A 19,539-nucleotide genomic window follows, 5' to 3' on the forward strand; every position below is an offset into this window, starting at 1 on the left:
GGGCAGCTCCAGCCCCCTCTGCACAGAGAGCCCCGGGGACCCCAACCCACTCCCATCCCCGGTAACCCTTCCCCAAGCTCCATACCCCGTGTACCCCTCCCATATACCCCGTGCCCCTGCCTTTCCCTCCCCTTCACCTCCCCTCGTATCCCGTCCTCTGCCACCCTCCCTACATCCTCCCCTCCACCTCCCCTCAAGTCAAACCCCCTGTCCCCCTCCCTCCACATCCTCCCCTTCACCTCCCCTCAAACCCCGTTCCCTGCCACCCTCCCTCTACATCCCTTCCCTCCACCTCCCCTCAAACCCCGTCCTCTGCCACCTTCCCTCTACATCCCTCCCCTCCACCTCCCCTCAAACTCCCTGTCCTCTGCTAGCCTCCCTCTACAGCCACGGGGGTCGGCACACCCGGAGGAGCGAGGGGGGGGCGCAGCATGGCCGCAGTGTGGCCTGAGGAGCCAGCCAAGGGGGGGCAAGGCGTGGCCGGAGGAGGAGCCAGGGGCATGGCCAGAGGAGGAGCCAGGGGGGGCACCTTTTTTATGTTTGCTCCCCCTGCTCTTAGAACCTGGCTACACCACTGAAACGAGCTCCAGCATGGACCAAATGGGAGACACTGGATCTGATTGCTGTATGGGGAGAAGAATCTGTGCAGGCCGAACTCCGATCAAAAAGAAGAAATGCTAAAACATATGCCAAATCACACAGGGCATGGTGGAAAGAGGCTACAACAGGGACACACTGCAGTGCCGCATGAAAGTTAAGGAGCTCAGGCAAGCCTACCAAAAGACAAAGGAGGCAAACGGTCGCTCCGGGTCAGAGCCCCATACATGCCACTTCTATGATCAGCTGCATGGCATTGTATGGGGGGGGACCCTACCACTACCCCACCACTGTCTGTGGACAACTGCAAGGGGGGAGTCTCACGCAACAGGGAGGAGGATTTTGTGGATAAGGAAGAGGAGGAGGAGGAGAATGTGCAGCAGGCAAGCAGAGAATCCATTCTCCCTGGCGGCTAGGACCTTTTCATCACCCTGGAGCCAATACCCTCCCAAGGCAGCTCCCCGAACCCTGAAGCCGAAGAAGGCACCTCTGGTGAGTGCACATTTGTAACTACACTACAGGGTTTAAAAGCGATTGTGTTTAATGTTTGATTTGCCCTGAAGACTTGGGATGCATTCCCGGCCAGTACAGCTACTGGAAAAGTCTGTTAATGTGTCTGGGGATGGAGCGGGAATCCTCCAGGGACATCTCCATGAAGCTCTCCTGGAGGTACTCTGAAAGCCTTTGCAGAAGGTTTCTGGGGAGGGCTGCCTTATTTCATCCTCCACAGTAGGACACTTTACCACGCCAAGCCAGTAGCAAGTAGTCTGGAATCATTGCAGCACAAAGCATGGCAGCAAATGGTCCTGGGTTTTGGTCGCATTCAAGCAACATTTGGTCTATATCTTTCTGTGTTAGCCTCAGGAGAGTGATATCATTCATGGTTACTTGGTTGAAACAGAGGAATTTTTGTAAGGGAACAGTAAAAGGACCCCGTTCATGCTGGGCTGTTTGCGCTTGGCTAAAAGGGATCATCCCTGAGAATAGCCACCTTTCCCGGCCATCCCACACTGATGTTGGTGAAACGTCCCTTGTGATCCACCAGTGCTTGCAGCACCATTGAGAAGTACCCCTTGCGGTTTACGTACTGGTTGGCAAGGTGGTCCAGTGCCAAGATAGGGATATGTGTTCCGTCTATCGCTCCACCACAGTTAGGGAACCCCATTGCAGCAAAACCATCCACTATGACCTGCACATTTCCCAGAGTCACTACCCTTGCTAGCAAAAGGTTAGTGATTGCCTTGGCTACTTGGATCACAGCCCCACAGTAGATTTGCTCACTCCATATTGATTCCCAACTGACCGGTAGCAGTCAGGTGTTGCAAGCTTCCACAGGCCTATCACCACTCACTTCTCAACTGTCAGCAGCTCTCATCTTGGTATTCCTGCGCTTCAGGGTGGGGGAAAGCAACTCACAAAGTTCCAGGAAAGTAGCCTTACGCATGCAAAAGTTTCACAGCCACTGGGAATCATCCCATACCTGCAACACTATGCGGTCCCACCAGTCTGTGCTTGTTTGCTGGGCCCAGAAGCGGTGTTCCACTGTATCAACCTGCCCCACTGCCGCCATGATGTCCCAATTGCCACATCCCGTGCTTTCAGGAACGTCTGTGTCCATGTCCTCCACCCAATCGTCCTCGTGCTGGCAGCTCGTAGCCAGGTTCTGCACATACTGCAGGATAATGCGTGAGGTGTTTACTATGCTCACAACAGCAGCGGTGAGCTGAGCGGGCTCTATGCTTGCCGTGCTATGGCGTCTGCACGGGTAACCCAGGAAAAAAGGCGCAAAATGATTGTCTGCCGTTGCTTTCACAGAGGGAGGGAGGGCGGGGAGGCTGACGACATGTACCCAAAACCACCCGCAATAATGTTTTTGCCCCATCAGGCATTGGGAGCTTAACCCAGAATTCCAATGGGCAGCGGAGACTGCAGGGACTGTGGAATAGTTACCCACAGTGCACCGCTCCATGAGTCGATGCTAGCCATGGTATTGAGGACGCACTCCGCCGACTTAATGCACTTAGTGGGGACATACACAATTGACTGTATAAAATCGCTTTCTAAAGATTGACTTCTATAAAATCGACCTAATTTTGTAGTGTAGACATATCCTAAGGCTTTTGATACTGTCTTGCTTGACTTTCTCACATACAACCTAGCCGGAGCTACTATAAGGTGGGTGCACAACTGGTTGGAAAACCATTCCCAGAGAGTAGTTATCAGTGGTTCACAGGCAAGCTGTTAGGGCATATTAAGTGGGGTTCCGCAGGGATCAGTTCTGTTCAATATCTTCATCAATGATTTAGATAATGGCATTGAGAGTACACTTATAAAGTTTGCAGACAATACCAAGCTGGGAGGGGTTGCAAGTGCTTTGGAAAATAGGATTAAAATTCAAAATGTGTGAATGTTAATACTCAGTCCTGCCTTTAGTGTAGGAGACTGGACTAGAAGAACTCTCAAGGTCCCTTCCAGGCCTACACGTCTATAATTCTTTCTTTCTATCCTTAAGTATAGTAGTAGAAACTTTTTCTGGAGGAAAAGATATTCCTAAATATTTCTGCTCATTTTTAAATTTAGCAGCATGAAATATTTCTAATTATCCTTTTTAATATTATTTCACAGAAAACACTAAGCTAAATAATTTGGCTACAAGAGTCAATATCAGACAATTGTCAGGCTAGACTAGAGAGGTTTCATATTTTTAGACTCTAAATCTAATCCTGCAGTCACTTGTACACACTGCTCTTGTTGAAAATGATATCTGCATGAGATAGAAGTGCAGAATGAGACCTTGGTATCCCAGTTCATTCAGATGTAGCACAACACATAGATGCTGGAACTAGAAGTGCTGCGGATGCAGCAGCACTCCTTAGTTTGAAGGGGTTCCTATCATGTACGGGGTTTACAGTTTTGTTCCATGACTTTCAGCACCCCCACTATAAAAACTGTTCTAGCACCTATGGCACCAGGTTTTATATATTCTCATTCCACTAGCTTCTGTTATTTTATATTTTTACGGCTACGTACCCGAAGCTGGTAATTTCCAAATGTGCTACTCTATTACAGTTTGTGGACCTAATTTATTAGAGGCTGCTGTTAACAGGAAGCTTTCAGTTTAAAGGATTTTGGTTAGCAGCCCTTTTCATGGAATTATGTCCTAAAACCCCCAAGAGAGAATTTATTTCCCATTTGTTGTAGCCCTGACTTCAGTGTGTGCTCTCCACTGGTGCCAGAACCAGGGACTCATAGCTCTTCAGCCAGTTTGTTCTTAGGATAGGCCCAAGCTGCATGAGACACGTCCCAGGCCGCAGAAAATCATTTCCTGCCAAGCTGGTTTCAAGCAAACGAAATTATTGCACAGCCCCAAAGAAAGCGACGGCTAAGGAGCGGGGAGAGACCCCGCCTTACGGATCCTCTGCCCGCTGCGAGTGGGGGTCCCGGGAATCACTCGTCTCCCTGAGCAGAAGGGGCCCTAATTCTCAGCACAGGGAAACGGCGCCATCCCATCTCTCTCAGAACCGGGGGTTTCTGGGGCCATAGCGGCCGGGTCGGTGCGATTGGTCGGCGGTGCGGTCGGTCCCGGAAGACGAACTCGTCACTTCCGCAGGGCCCGCCATCTTGTTGGCAGTTAGTGGAGACAGCGCCCGGCTCGGCCACTCGCCTTTCGGTGCAGCGAGTCAGTCCCCCGCCCCGGCCGGAACACTGAGCCGCCGTGGCACAATGGCTAACAATAGCCCCGCGGTAGGCGCCGGCAACTGCCAGCAGCAGCAGGCGGCCCAGCACCAGGCCGGATCCGTCCCGCCGGCCCAGCCGCCGCTCCAGAGCGGGGCCCCCAAACCGGCGGCCTCAGGCAAGCAGGGCAACGTGCTGCCGCTGTGGGGGAACGAGAAGACCATGAACCTGAACCCCATGATCCTCACCAACATCCTCTCCTCGCCCTACTTCAAGGTGCAGCTCTACGAGCTCAAGACCTACCACGAGGTGGTGGACGAGATTTACTTCAAGGTGAGGCCAGCGGGGGCGGGGAGGGCCCATCGTGGAAGCGGCTTGGGGCCCGGGCCGGCTGGCTGCCCCTGAGGCCTTCCCTCTGGTCTGCGTGCTGCCCGTTTCCTTCGGGGGAGCGGGTCTGGTGCGGGACTGGGGGCGCTTCCGGCCTGCGGGTTCCTCCCTGCTCGCCCTCGCTCCGGGTGGCGGGGTCCCCTGGTCCTTTATCTCGGCCCGGCAGTGAGCGGCATCCGCCTTCCCTACGCGTGAGCAGGGGAGGGCAGGGGCTGCCTCCTGCGCCTAGCCGGGCTCAGTGGCGCGGCCCCCGCGAGAGCGAGTGGAGCGTTCCGGTGCTGAGCGGAACGGTGGGCGCGGGGGCTGTGTCAGCGCTGCGGGGATGAAATGGCCGCTCGCAGCCTCTCCTCAGGGCCCTGGGCGCGGGGATCCGCGGTCTTCCCGCACAAGGGCGCGTGGAGCCGAGTCCGTGAACACGGTGAGTAGGAGGCTGTAAAAACCATGTGCAGCGGTTGAAGCACGAGCGTACGTCTCCGAAAGGGAGCCTGTCTGCTCAGTGCGCAGAGCATAGGAATCTCCTCAATTTGTGCCCCTTTTCCAGGGGGCATGGCCAGCCCCCACCACCTAGCGATTGCTAGGACGTTGTACTGCTGGGGTGTAAAAGGGATGGCGGTGCCAGTCAGCGGTCCCAGTCAGCGGTCCCAGTAGGAGCTTGCATGCGGCCTTCCTCTCCAGTTAGGGATTGGGACATCCAGGTATTGAAACGAGATCAGATTATAGTGCTGCTGTTGGCATTAGTCTGGCTGTGCTGGGGAGATAAATGAACTCCTCAGTGCATCCTTGTCTCAGTTCTTGTTTCGTTAGCAGGATTGAATCAGTCTTGCTGCGAGGCTTCCATCAAGCCAGGGTACCAGGTAGAGGTATGCAAAATTAATGCTCATCAACACAATTACATGCATTGTCCTGCTAATGTGTACAAGTTTAGGGTTATTTAGGCCGTTGTTTTCAATCATTTGTACTCTGGAAAATATTGACACTCTTCTGGCATGTATTGACCCTACTCCTCAGTTCTGTTGTCACTATAAATATAGTGTAAATATATTTGGCAATTAGCTTTATTACTTCTTTGCTTGGCTTAAAATATTATTCATGGGTAAGTCCATTGCTTAAAGAATAGTGTTCTCAAGAGTGATTCTGTAATAATAGCTATGTGATATAAAATAAAAATTCCATGTTTGTGTCTTGATTATTTCTGTATCAGGTTTGCTCAGTTTACTGGTTAAAGAGGATGGCATTTTTCCCTAAATGCTGGAGTGCTGTTAACTCAACCTAGTGTCTTGAGAGTCAAGATGGACTCTTTCCTTATCATGCATAATTTCCAGTAACACAGATTCTGGAGGCCAGATTATTGTTCCCAATTACATGTGTTACTCATTACAGTCAGTGAGATTGCATAGGAATAATCAATTGGGATTCAATAAACAATCCTGTTGATGCTAAAGAAGTAACAGAACCCATTTCACTTTCCTAGAGCTGTGTTGAAAAGTGTAGGACTAATAGAAGTGAAAGGATGTAAAGACTATTCTTATCACCTACATTGAGATTAAATACTGAATAGCATATCTGGAATGAGAAGGTGTTGTTTTACAGAGTCACATTTTAGATATATTCCAAAATATTTTAAAATTAGTACATATAAATTGCTTTGTACTAAATTAAATACTCTCTAAAGTTTAATTAGGGTAGTTGAAATAGTTTGCATATTCATGTTGAAAAGCAGTGTGTTCTGTAGTTTTGGACCCTTGGTCGTTATTTAACTTCAATCTGTGAAAACCTTTAAAGGAAATATATTTTCCATTCTTCTTTAAATAAAAATGTCTAGTAGATTAATTTGACGCACAGAAATGGTACTCCTGATATTTAAAAATATTTAGATGTTTATGGCATAGAGGTTCTTAGTTGGATTGAAACTAACAGAATTCTTACCTGGCATTTACATGTAAAGTGGGTGTGATTAAAAATAATGTTTTTTGTGGGTAAGACACTGGGGCGCAGTAGATTGAGTGCAAAATATTTGGATTTAATTCTCTGCTTTGCCACACACTTTCTGAGTAATAGTGGTCAAATCACTTATGGCCCCATTTTTCAAAAGAGTTCTATTCCCATTTTGGCACCAAAATAGTCATATTTTTAAGATTTCATCATGTTGGGTGCTGAGCTATTGGCAAAACTGACCTGGAGTCACGCTCTGAACTACTGGCTGTTGAGCACTACTCAAAATCTGGCCTCTGTTTAGATGCCCGAATTAGTTAATTTTAAAATCTATCCCCTAATATGTGTGTGTTTCAGTTCCGCTCTCTAAACTGGTGCACTTCCTTTCTCCTACTGTTTTACACAATTAGGTACTGATCCTGCACACACTCAACTTTAGGCACTCTGAGTGGTCCCATCAAGTTAAGCACATGCATCGGGATCTGGACTGTCTCCTATTACGTGTTTGTACAATACCTAGCACAACAGGGCCCTAGTTTTGGTTGGGGCCATTAGCCACTTCTGTAATACAAATCAAATTTGAAGAACATCTTTTTGTGTTCAGTGTTTATTATTTGGTTCTTGTCCTTTGACTGAAAAAAGAACTACTTTATTCAGCCCATTAGTGCCTTGCTGTGTGAGATAAAAGGTACAATTCACAATGAATAGTATGAAATATTCTTTCAGTATAATTTATATGGTACTTGGTATTTCTGAGCTCTTCAAATGTGCTGCTGGTAATATGTAGGATTTATGTGATAAAGCAGGTTGAATGGGTTTCCATATTATTGGTATGAGACAAGTTCACATTTTTAGCAAGATGGCTACTGTCAACAGTAATTTAGCTGTTTGACTGTAAGATAAACCTTGGACTACTTCATTGGATTTCAGCATGCTTTATGCATGTATTCAAAGTTTTATTTCACAGGTTCTCTTAAATAATTCTGAGTAGGGCTGTCGATTAATCATAGTTAACTCGTGATTAATTCAAAAAAGTTAATTGTGATTAATCACACTGTTAATTGCATACCAATTGAAATTTATTAAATATTTTTGGATGTTTTTCTACATTTTACAAATTTATTGATTTATATTACAACACAGAATACAAAGTGTACAGTGCTCACTTTGTTATTTTTGATTACAAATAAACAAGATATTTGCACAAATAAACAAAAGAAATAGTATTTTTCAGTTCACCTAATACAAGTACCAAAGTGCAGTCAATCTCTTTATCATGAAAGTGCAACTTACAGATGTAGGGTTTTTTTGTTACATAACTTCACTCAAAAACAAAACAATGTAAAACTTTAGAGCCTACACGTCCAATCAGTCCTACTTCTTGTTCAGCCAATCGCTCAAACAAGTTTATTTACATTTGCAGAAGATAATGCTGCCTGCGTCTTGTTCACATTGTCACCTGAAAGTGAGAACAGGCGTTTGCATGGCACTATTGTAGCCGGCATTGCAAGATATTTACGTGCCAGATGCACTAAAGATTCATATATCTCTTGATGCTTCAACCACCATTCCAGAGGACATGCGTCCATGCTGATGACAGGTTCTGATCAATAACTATCCAAAGCAGTGCAGACCGATGCATTTTCATCATCTAAGTCAGATACCACCAACAGAGGGTTGATATTTTTTTTAAATTTGTGTGTTTGTGTGTTTGTGTTTGTGTTTGTATGGTTCAGGTACTGTAGTTTCCGCATCAGTGTTGCTGTTTTAAGACTTCTAAAAGCATGCTCCACACCTCATCCCTCTCAGATTTTGGAAGGCACTTCAGATTCTTAAATCTTGGATCAGCTGCTTTAGAAATTTTACATTGGTATCTTCTTTGTGTTTTGTCAAATTTGCAGTAAAAGTGTTCTTAAAACGAACAACATGTGCTGGGTCATCATCTGAGACTGCTATAATATGAAATATATGGCAGAATGAAGGTAAAACAGCAGGAAACATACAATACTCCCCCAAGGAGTTCACTCACAAATTTAATTAACTTTTTTTTTAAACGAGCGTCATCAGCATGGAAGCATGTCCTCTGGAACAATGGCCGAAGCATGAAGAGGCATATGAATCTTTAGCGTATCTGGCACATAAATATCCTTCGATGCCGGCTACAATAGTGCCATGCAAACGCCTGTTCTCACTTTCAGGTGACAATGTGAACAAGAAGCAGGCAGCATTATCTTCTGCAAATGTAAACAAACTTGTTTGAGCGATTGGCTGAACAAGAAGTAGGACTGATTGGACGTGTAGGCTCTAAAGTTTTACATTGTTTTGTTTTTGAGTGAAGTTATGTAACAAAAAAAACCCTACATCTGTAAGTTGCACTTTCATGATAAAGAGATTACACCTCAGTACTTGTATTAGGTGAATTGAAAAATACTATTTCTTTTGTTTTTTTACAGTGCAAATATTCGTAATAAATATAAAGTGAGCACTGTACACTTTGTATTCTGTGTTGTAATTGAAATAAATATATTTGAAAATATAGAAAACATCCCAAAATATTTAAATAAATGGTATTCTATTGTTTAAAAGCGTGATTAATCGCGATTAATTTTTTTAATCACTTGACAACCCTAATTCTGAAGTGTAAAGTGAAGTAAAATTTTACCATTTTATATTTGGACTCGAGCATTACACAGCGTCAGTGTAAGACGAGTGAATTTTTGTCTTCCAGTTTCTGAACCAGGTAGTGAAACTGACCCATATTAAATTGATGAGTTTATAAAATTTACATACCTGTGTAATCAAGTGATTACTTCCTCCTCTATGGATTGCTCAATTTCTAATGTAACTTGAGCAGATCTTTGTGTCTGACTCTCATTACAAGAGTCCAAGGATGGTATTGGTCAACTTAGTTCTAGCACTGATCATCTAATCTTGTTTTAAGATGTACTTGAACTATGCTAAAACCCTTCATCAAACTAAATCTGCCATTATTGTTTAGTATGCAGAGCAGGTCGTTATCTGAGAGAATCAACACAATCTACAAAAAAGCCATTAGCTTTTTAGATTAAAATATTACAGTTCATAGTTGTTTTTTCTCATTGTCTTAGATTTAGGTTATAACGAGGAGAGAATAAGAAAATATTAATCTCTTATTAAACTGCGTAAGTAGTGGAGTATGTACCCCATAGTCATGTGCAGTAAGTACCATAGACTAAAATGCTCTATTAACAAGCATAATGCTAATAGTATGTTTAAGTGGAATTACTCAGCGTTGACCATAGTAATGATTGTTTTTATCCCCAGATAAATACTTGGGGGAGACTGCAGTGCAATATAAAAACAGTTACTTTGACCTTTTTTTTAAGCTTTTAAGGAAAGATTATTAAAATCTTGAGTAACGTTTGTTTGCTGAAGTATCCAGCTTGCCTTTAATTTGGTATGCATTGATGAGACCTACTGAAAATTGGTTTAGGAAATTTTTTTATGAACTTAACTGTATTTATTTGGGCACGTGATGATTGTTTTATGTACTTGTAGATAATCTGTGAAGCTAAATATGATGGCTGTGATAGTAAGCTTTTTCACACTTTCAGGTTACACATGTTGAACCATGGGAGAAAGGGAGCAGAAAAACAGCAGGCCAGACAGGGATGTGCGGAGGGGTAAGTAGAAGTACGTGCCTTCCTAAATACTTTTGTGTGGTAAATAATCACCTGTATAATCACCTGTGAAATGTCCCAGTCTTGTCTACACGAGACTTGAGTATTGGATCAGAATGTAGATGACAAATTTCCAAATTACAGAGGACTGAGATACCCCCTTTGACTCTGAAGGATGTGAGTTTGGGGAGGCAAGCAGTAATATTCTTGCTTTTCTCCAATGGAAAAGCTTCATTCTTTTTAGGTTCTTCTGCCACTGAAAATCTGGAGTAATATTTTGGCGACTGGCTATGTTAAACATCTGGTATATCTTTTTTCTGTCACTAAAGGTGCGAGGTGTTGGAACTGGAGGAATTGTGTCTACAGCTTTTTGCCTGCTATACAAATTATTTACTCTAAAACTCACTCGTAAGCAAGTGATGGGCCTCATTACACACACAGATTCTCCGTACATTAGGGCTCTTGGATTTATGTATATTAGGTGAGTAGCAATGTATTTAACTATAAACTAGTTTAATACACAGAAAATTGTATTAAATTACACATTCTCTTTGTACTTCAAGGTACACACAGCCTCCTACTGATCTATGGGACTGGTTTGAATCGTTCCTTGATGATGAAGAGGTATGTCGGCGAGGGTAATACTTTGTTTTCTTTTGTTTCCTTTCATGCTGCTTTTTTAGATTAAAAATGTTGATACATTTTCCTGTAGTTTGAGCATCTTCAAGTTGTGATTTTCTTTTAATTTAATTACACTAATAGATTAATGTGGGGAGTAGGTCTGATCCGGAAACAAACTTTGTTTTTTGTTATCAAAAGATTTAATTGAATTTTCCACTGGCTAAGACTAATGATCGTTTTAAACTTATGACATATGTTAGAAACTGATGTGAAAAAAGTTTAAATAAATTCTTTAAGGTGAGACTTTTGGGCTGCATGGTGGTGTCTCTAATGGCTTTATACTGTTACACCTTTTTTAAAAAAGGGGGAGAGAAAAGGATATGTTAAACAGATCACAATAAATAAGAGTTTATGGCCAGGACTTTCAAAAATGCGTTTGAAAGATTAGGCTCCTAAATGTATGAATTGTGTATTATTGAAAAAATTAATCTTGTACTTCGGATGGAGAGAGGTGTGTGATCGGGATCAACCATTTTACAGCAAAACTTTATCGGCTCATTTCTGTGGCTATTATATCCCAAGTCACTAGAAACTAAACTTCACTAACCAGAAGCGAGCAGCTTAATTACTGGGTAGGATGGTGCCACCTGTACTTGTCTGAACATTCCTGTTGATCCATGGAGTAACAAGAGGCAATTTTAAGTGCTAAGTTCCGAACTCCTTCAGTCAAACGGGTTGCATTATTATGCAGTAGGGAGGGAGAATGAGAAAATAGTGTGTTATGGGAATTATTGTTGTCCCTTATCTCCAAATTCCTGGCTAGAGAAATTGAGTGGGAGCATCTGTAACACATTTCTAGGGTTAGAGGATTGAAATACACAATCCTCAAATTGCAGTAATATGTAGTATTTACTGAGTTTGAGTCTTAAGTTATTTACTAGATTTAAGAACATATTTTCCTTGACTGGTTGAGACTAACACCCTGTATTACAAGAAATATCAAACTTCATGTTTACAGAAAAGCCCTATTTTTAATAAAAATGCAGTGTAATACATACGCATGACTACAACACAGTATATTTATTTTACGCAGCTACTTTCATACTAAGCATCAAATACTGTACAAAGGAGACATTTGTTAATCCAGGTAAACCTGTGTTATTGTATATTTGTAATGTGCTCAAAATATTCCTTAATTAAGAATTCAGTCGTGGGGTGATTGCATAATTAATAGTTAGCATTCCCCCCCAAGTGGGTGCTACTTTAATTCTTGGATGTGAACGTTAACTATATTTCTATAAAGTGCTGCCCTGTAACTTTTTTGGGGGAGGCTTCAATTCCAGTGTCCTACAAGCTACTTAATTCATAGGACAAGTTGAACAAGAAAATGAGTGAACTTGCAGGCCTTAATTGGTGTCTTTACTATTAAAGGCCCTACTTTTAGTTTATACATATGACATACTACACAATTTTTGCTCTAATATTTTGAATAGCAGCATACATTCATGTCTCCTATCTCTCCAAAACTGTATGTTAGAGGAAGCATTAGAAGCAGTCTTTCTCTGCTGCTTCCCCAGGACTTCTTTATGTAGGAGGAAGTGCTTACAGCTGGTTCATATGCATTTTTTTGCCAATGTTGCACAAACTCATTTAAAGATACGGTAAACATTTATAAGAAGGATAATTTTAACCTCTAAAGTTTTTTCTCTAGTCCATAAATCTAATATGTTGAAGCTGTTCAACATTGTCACACTTTCCTGTAACAGAAGGCCCCTTTCTGTTCCACGGTTATTTTTCTAAATGCTTCTAATGTTTGTTCTGTTTAACCATGTAGATACTCGCGAGGTGCTACATTTAAGCTAACTCATTGTTTTCTTCTTTAGATCTCTGTGCAACGATTATATTTGGAAATACTGTATATCTGAACACTTAAATGTGTGTGAGTGCAAGCAGTTTTACATTTAGATTTTCTCTTCATGTTTAGATAACAAATCTCACTTTCCTTGTGTGCTTGCACTATAGGTTTGGGACTTGACAATAGCTGACTAACATGTCCTGAGCTGTGAGAGGGCATAGCAAGAAGGCCTTCATGCGGTAATGACCCTTTTCAGAGACAATGGTCATCATGGATTATGCGTTCCCAATTATTTGTTCATTTATTTATTTTTTTACATATTTCTAAATTAGAAACCTCACTGCTTCATGGCAGTTGGTTTGCTATTGCTTCCAGTTTTGTTAGGACGCCATTTTGTATTACAACTTTCTATATGATCATTTGTAGACAGGAAATGAAGTAGTTCTTATGTGGATAGGCCACAGTGTTGGCTATCACTGTGTACAGTCATGCACCCATAAAATGAGGTATTAAATATAGTCTTACAAATAAATTCTCAGTTTTGTAGCATTTAAATAAGATACAAGATCATATCATTCAACTAGACAGAGTAAGAGGATTACACCTTAATCTGTTCATTGAGACAGTCCCTTAACATCCAGATGGCTGCAGGCTTACTATGGACCTGCATGCATGTGTATTAAGTCCCACTCCCTATCTGTAACATTGCCAAATCCAAAGGGTACAAGAATTGGAATTTTTTCAAGAACCTTTATTAAAGTGTGAAACAAGTAAATTTTCATAATTATGAGACTTCAAGATGGCAATAAATATATCAGCATTTGTTTAAATTAAGCAAAGAACTTTTGTGACGGTCAGGATATTTTTTCTTTGTGTTTTGTAGGACCTGGATGTGAAGGCAGGTGGGGGTTGTGTTATGACCATTGGGGAGATGCTTCGTTCCTTTCTTACTAAGCTCGAATGGTTTTCAACATTGTTTCCAAGAATTCCTGTGCCAGTCCAGAAAAACATTGATCAGCAAATAAAAACCAGACCTAGAAAAATCAAGAAGGATGCCAAGGAGGGAGTGGAAGAAGTAGACCGACATGCAGAGCGTAGACGTTCAAGGTTATACATTATCTTTTCAAAATAGTGCAATTGTAAAAGCCAATATCTAGTGCCTTTACACTCTGTATTATCAGAAAAAATAGTGTCCTACCTTTGCTGGGACAACTAATGTTTCTAAACCAATCAATCAAAAGAGTTGATTGATGGTAATACTAATGAATAAACTAATGAAATGATATTGAAATAAATGTGTAATGTTTGGCAATTAAGGCTAGCATGTGGAATGTGAAGATTCATAAAACACAATCTGGAAAAATCCAGAGAGCTCATTGTTAAAAATTTCAACTTGTAAATCCCTTTATTTTTAATGTAGGTCTCCAAGAAGGTCTGTGAGCCCCAGGAGGTCTCCTAGAAGATCCAGAAGCAGAAGTCATCATCGGGAAGGCCATGGATCATCTAGTTTTGATAGAGAACTAGAACGGGAGAGAGAACGGCAGAGATTAGAACGTGAAGCTAAGGAGAAAGAAAAAGAAAGGCGAAGATCACGAAGTACTGATCGTGCATTAGAGCGGAGGCGAAGCAGAAGCAGAGAGAGACACAGAAGCCGTAGTCGAAGTCGTGATAGAAAGGGAGATAGAAGAGACAGGGATAGAGAGCGGGAGAAAGAAAATGAACGAAGCAGGAAAAAAGATAGAGACTATGACAAGGAAAAGGGTAATGAAAGAGAGAGATCGAGGGAACGGTCAAAAGACAGGAAAAGTAAGGGTGAAATAGAAGAGAAAAGACACAAAGATGACAAGGATGAAAAGAAGCACAGGGATGATAAGAAAGATTCCAAAAAAGACAGAAAACATAGCAGAAGCCGAAGCAGGGAGAGGAAGCATAGGAGTAGGAGTAGAAGTAAGAATACAGGTAAGCACAGTAGAAGCAGGAGCAAGGAGAAATTAAGTAAACATAAAAATGAAAGTAAAGATAAATCAAATAAACGAAGTAGAAGTGGAAGCAGAGGAAGAACCGATAGTGTTGAAAAGTCCAGAAAACGAGACCACAGTCCCAGCAAAGAGAGATCCCGAAAGCGTAGTAGAAGCAAAGAACGATCCCTTAAACATGATCACAGTGATAGCAAGGACCATTCAGACAAACATGATCGTAGAAGGAGCCAAAGTACAGAACGAGAGAGCCAAGAAAAGCAACATAAAAACAAAGATGAGACTGTGTGAACTCAATGAAAAGTGGATCACATTGAATCCTATAAATCTTTGATTAAATCCTGCTTATTTTTTTCTTAAAGTTGAGATTGTGCAGTAGTTGAGCACTCTTTTTTCAACCTCCCTCTAGGCTGCAGATTGTCATTTCCTATGTTGGGTAGGGAAGTGCCTTTGTAATCCCATTTGATGCATTGATGGTTTCAACCCATGTGTTTAGTTTAATTCATAATGCAAAGATTGTTCTTGCGTTTTTATTGTTCAAATGTTTCTCAAATGTACAGTCTGTACATATGTCCTGAAAATGTTTTAATTCCTTTGGTATGGTTGCCATGTTGGTTAAATTTGTATAAGGCAATAAACTGCCACTAATTCTACTTTTGTTTTGTAGATGTGGAATTATGGTTTATATCTAGAAATTAGCATGGCTGTGCTTTGCATAATAGTATGACAGAAGCTTTGGGGGTGGGTCTTGATTGTGTATTATAGCTCAAATATTTATGTGCATATGATGTACATAAGGGCTGAAGATTTAGAATTAACTTGTGTCCATTGTATCTACTGTCTTAGAAAGCTTTTTAAAATGTATTATGTTTTAATCCCCAACAAAGTGTTATATTCAGAGTAGGTTTTCAAGCAGGTAGCAATTTTTAATGCAGGGATTTAGATTATGCTGTGGCTTATTTACTAACCCTCTTAGAAATGCTACCTCAGAGGGACACTGTTAAGGTTGTAGGCGTGTACCATAACTACCTATGCATTTTTTCTTTCTTGTTTAAAAAGTCCATGTAAATTTGCTCTTCTTTTCAACACTTTCTTCCGTTTGTTTTGATTATAAAAAATCAGTGCTGTCAACCTGTCACTCATCATAATCCTAGGCTAACAAAGGTGTGTGAGAATGGAGGAGGGAGGTAGGAAGGAGAATTTTTGCCAAGAAACAGATTTGAGTTTCAGGCTTCCAAAGCATTTTTATAAATGAAAAACATTTAAAATAAGAAATACCTTGATAGTGTCCTTTTTTAATTCATAATGTTTTCTACAAATAGTAAAGATTGCTGTTCTGAGCTGAAAATTTCATCTCCAGCAGTGGGAAAAGTAAATAAGTTTTTAAAACAGATTAGCTAGTAGGAGGTAATACCAAAATGCACTATTGAAAAATCATATAATAAAAGTCCAGTTCTGCTTGATAGGTTGTTCTGATGACTTGTATACTGAGTGAGGAGAACCATCGGTCTGGAATAAACACTGGATTAACACCTTTGTGCTGGGTGTCAGCTTTTCCCCGTATTGAAAAGCTGTGTGTGTGGATTTCTTTGCCTTGATCTAAAGGGAAATGATACTATGTATGGACCAGGACTTCAAAGTAATAGGTCAACATATAAAGACTAACCTGGTTAACTCAGGGCTTAAGACTGAAATGTGGATCATTTGTGGTTTGAGTGACGTGAAGGTGAAAGAAATTGAGGTTTGTGTCATCCCTCTCTTCCCCCCCCCCTTTTTTTGCTTTTGTATGATGTAGCACTTCTAGGTATTAAGTTTAAACAAGTGTTTAATACAGTCACTTTCCCTCTCCTGTTCTTACTTTCATAGTATATGTCAATAAATCTAGTTAAGTTAATTTACTGTAGTAAAACAACTTTCTAGTTGTCTCTGATCTTGCAGAATAAATAGCGAGTGCCTGAATTACTAAGGCAAAAAGAAAATATTTTGGAGGGGAAAAAATCAGCTCATTTCTGTATTAAAGAAGCACTGGTAGCACAAGCTCAGTTTCTCCCCCCCATCCTCCCCTGGTCACCTTTCATTCTAAATGTATTGTTAATCTTCCTGGTTTTCCCTCCAGCAGTAGAAAAAACACTTTTTAGTATTGAAGTGCTACTCCCTTATGTGATTTTTAAAGCGATAGGTAATTGAGTTTGAAATCTGAGTTTGGGGAGAAACTTGTATGGGGTAAGAGTATCCACTGCAATAGAAAACCCAGACTGCTGTTGCCCTCTATCTTGTTTTCTTGCTTTAAAAACTACAAACAAACAAACAAAACATTTGAGGCTTTTTATCAGAAAATGAATGTATAATCAGCATCTTATTCGCAATTTTGATTACTTTAGTTTCTACTTGTTTTATGGGTTGGGAGGGGCTAGCAACAACATCGATAGTTCAGATACTTGGCTTTAAATGATTGACTGCTACTCCTCTTTTGTAATGATCTCAGTCGTTGCCTGGTTCTTTGCAAAAAGTTTTACTTCTCTCGATGAATTGGATACGGGACTTAGTAGATAAGTCTGTTAACGCATCTTTCCATTTATTTTCCTCCTTGGCTGTGCTGATTGAGAACAGGTTTCTGTTGTTAACATTTGGTTAAATAATGTGACTCTTCAAATTCCATTCAGTAATACAGACATTATGGTGGATACTTCAGACAAATAAGTACATGCCCTGCTCTGTAGAGCTTACAGTCTGACTGGAGATACGGTGTAATGAATGAAAACAGCTCAGTGGTTTGAGCATTGGTCTGCTAAACCCAGGGTTGTGAGTTCAATCCTTGAGGGGGCCATTTAGGGATCTGGGGCAAAAATCTGTCTGGGGATTGGTCCTGCTTTGAGCAGGGGGTTAGACTAGCTGACCTTCTGAGGTCCCTTCCAACCCTGATATTCTATGATTCTAAGTTAGAAAATAAGGAGACAGAGTTGCAAGGTTACATAGTTTAGTGAAAAACTGGTAACAGTGGGTGGTCAAGGAGCAGGTAGGCCTATGGTGTCTCTTCCACAACTCAGCCACTGCTGCCTTGCTCCTAATGTGCAGAACCCCTGTTGTAGTCCTGTAATTCTTCTGTGTAGATTCTCTCAATCATAGCGAGTTGGATAGTTTATATGGTGGATAAAAGTTGTGGATGGTTTGGCTGTAGCCATAAGTAAATAGTGGCTTACGTTTCCAGAAGTGAAAACCTATGCTGCTTTGTAATTTACAACACTGCATGCTGATTCATTGCCAGTGAATTACTATATCCTTTATAGCCATCAGCAGTAACAATCTGCCAGGTAAAAGTGAATAAAATCCTAAACTTTTGCTTTCAAGAGAACATGCAAATATACCCGAACTTCTAAAAGTGCAGCCTCACATGTTCTTTCATTTTTCAGATTTTGGATTCACATTTTAATAGAGATTCTTATGGATAATCTCCCCTTTCACATGTGATCATAATCACCTTGTGCCAACTAAAGTTTGCTTGCATGGAAAAATAAAGTGTATTTTAGTAGGCTTAATGATATTTAAGAGCTGTCACCCTCTGAGTCGGTTTGGCAGACCACCAGCAAATACAAGAAGACTATAGTTTGGCAATAGGTCTCAGCTGCCCTTTTGGTTGCTTAGCATATGAGAACACCAAGCATTACACTTAAATTCAGAATCTTGACCTGGCATGCCATACCATAGAACTTTTTACTTTATTCATGCAAAAAGTGTGTATCTGGGAGGATGGAAGTGAGAGAGGAAGTGATGTGCTGAGAAGCTTTCTGTTTTCATGACTTGATTCCCATGTGCTCAGAACCCTGTTTTTCAGTTGGCATCCCTCTGGCTGAAGAAAATCAGGAAGAATTCTCTAAGTCTGAGGTTGCTCTTTAACTGTCTAGTCTAGTGATTGGTGTCCAGTAATGATGGGGCATTTTCTCCTCTGAGAGTATCATCACAGTGCTGTATACAATAATCATAGTATTTTTCAGTTAAAAATTCAGTGATTAGTGTGTTCTAAATGCCTAGAGTTAAATCCTTTAATGCAGTAATTGCTTATATGGGGCAAGTAGTACATTTCAAGCACTTGTTCCAGTAGATGAGATGCCACTTAATACAATGGTTAATGTAAATTGGGGAAAGGTATAGCAGTTGAACCCTTGCCAAACACTAGAACAGATAAACATACTACAAATAAATCCTGCCATCCTTTATGCAGTATTGTATCCTTTCCTGGTAAAACCTGTGGGGGAGAAAAGGAATGAGGGCAATAAAATTATGCAAAGCAAATATAGTAGTGCTTCTGATTAATACCTCACTTAAAAGGGGAAAGGTTTTGGAAAATGCAGGTTCTGTGGTCTCCCAACCCAGCTGAACCCAAGGGAAGGTGGGGAATCAAAATTACAAGCCCACATTAATACCTAGTTCTTATATAGCCATCTACAGACTTATCTCTTTGTGCCACCTTCCTGGCAGCATGACTCAAGGAAGTGTGTTGCCATTGGCCACATTAGCTAGGCCTTGGCTGTCCTGCTAGGTGTGGAATGGGACATAGCCAGTGTTAATTCCCACTACTTTTGTTTGTTGTATTTCAGCTGGCTTGGTAAATATCTGGAATATAAATTTTGTTTTTATTGGAGGACTTCTTGGGACATCTCAGAAGCATGTAGTGGGAGCTTACTCAACGTTTAGGGTGAGTGAGGGTTTGAAACCTTAAATCTCCCCCTCCAAGTGTATTTTAAATTGCTGTTAAAGGCAAATTGTCTTAAGGGGCTTGAATAAAGATCACTCCCATCAGGTTTCATTTTGTGTGTATTTATGATGCCCTAATCCTATA

General features: G+C 41.3%; 1 protein-coding gene across 1 annotated transcript; it reads left to right on the forward strand.

The window, feature by feature from the left end:
* The first annotated feature begins 4,320 nt into the window (after nucleotides 1–4,320).
* On the forward strand, nucleotides 4,321–15,356 carry PRPF38B (pre-mRNA processing factor 38B). The gene is made up of 6 exons (XM_065409441.1): nucleotides 4,321–4,605; nucleotides 10,185–10,253; nucleotides 10,580–10,731; nucleotides 10,814–10,874; nucleotides 13,610–13,833; nucleotides 14,147–15,356. Exons 1-6 carry the CDS (start codon nucleotides 4,321–4,323, stop codon nucleotides 14,991–14,993), a joined length of 1,638 nt encoding a protein of 545 aa, XP_065265513.1. The 3' UTR covers nucleotides 14,994–15,356.
* The last annotated feature ends 4,183 nt before the right edge of the window (nucleotides 15,357–19,539 follow it).

The sequence above is a fragment of the Emys orbicularis genome, chromosome 8 (genome assembly GCF_028017835.1).
Source record: "Emys orbicularis isolate rEmyOrb1 chromosome 8, rEmyOrb1.hap1, whole genome shotgun sequence".
Taxonomy (NCBI): domain Eukaryota; kingdom Metazoa; phylum Chordata; order Testudines; family Emydidae; genus Emys; species Emys orbicularis.

Bases quoted from the DNA above. Each gene is read 5' to 3' on its own strand.
- PRPF38B (XM_065409441.1), top strand. From the start codon at position 4,321: ATGGCTAACAATAGCCCCGCGGTAGGCGCCGGCAACTGCCAGCAGCAG. The intron at 10,875-13,609 runs GTATGTCGGCGA...TGTGTTTTGTAG, and splicing joins CGTTCCTTGATGATGAAGAG to GACCTGGATGTGAAGGCAGG. The intron at 13,834-14,146 runs GTTATACATTAT...TTTTTAATGTAG, and splicing joins GCAGAGCGTAGACGTTCAAG to GTCTCCAAGAAGGTCTGTGA.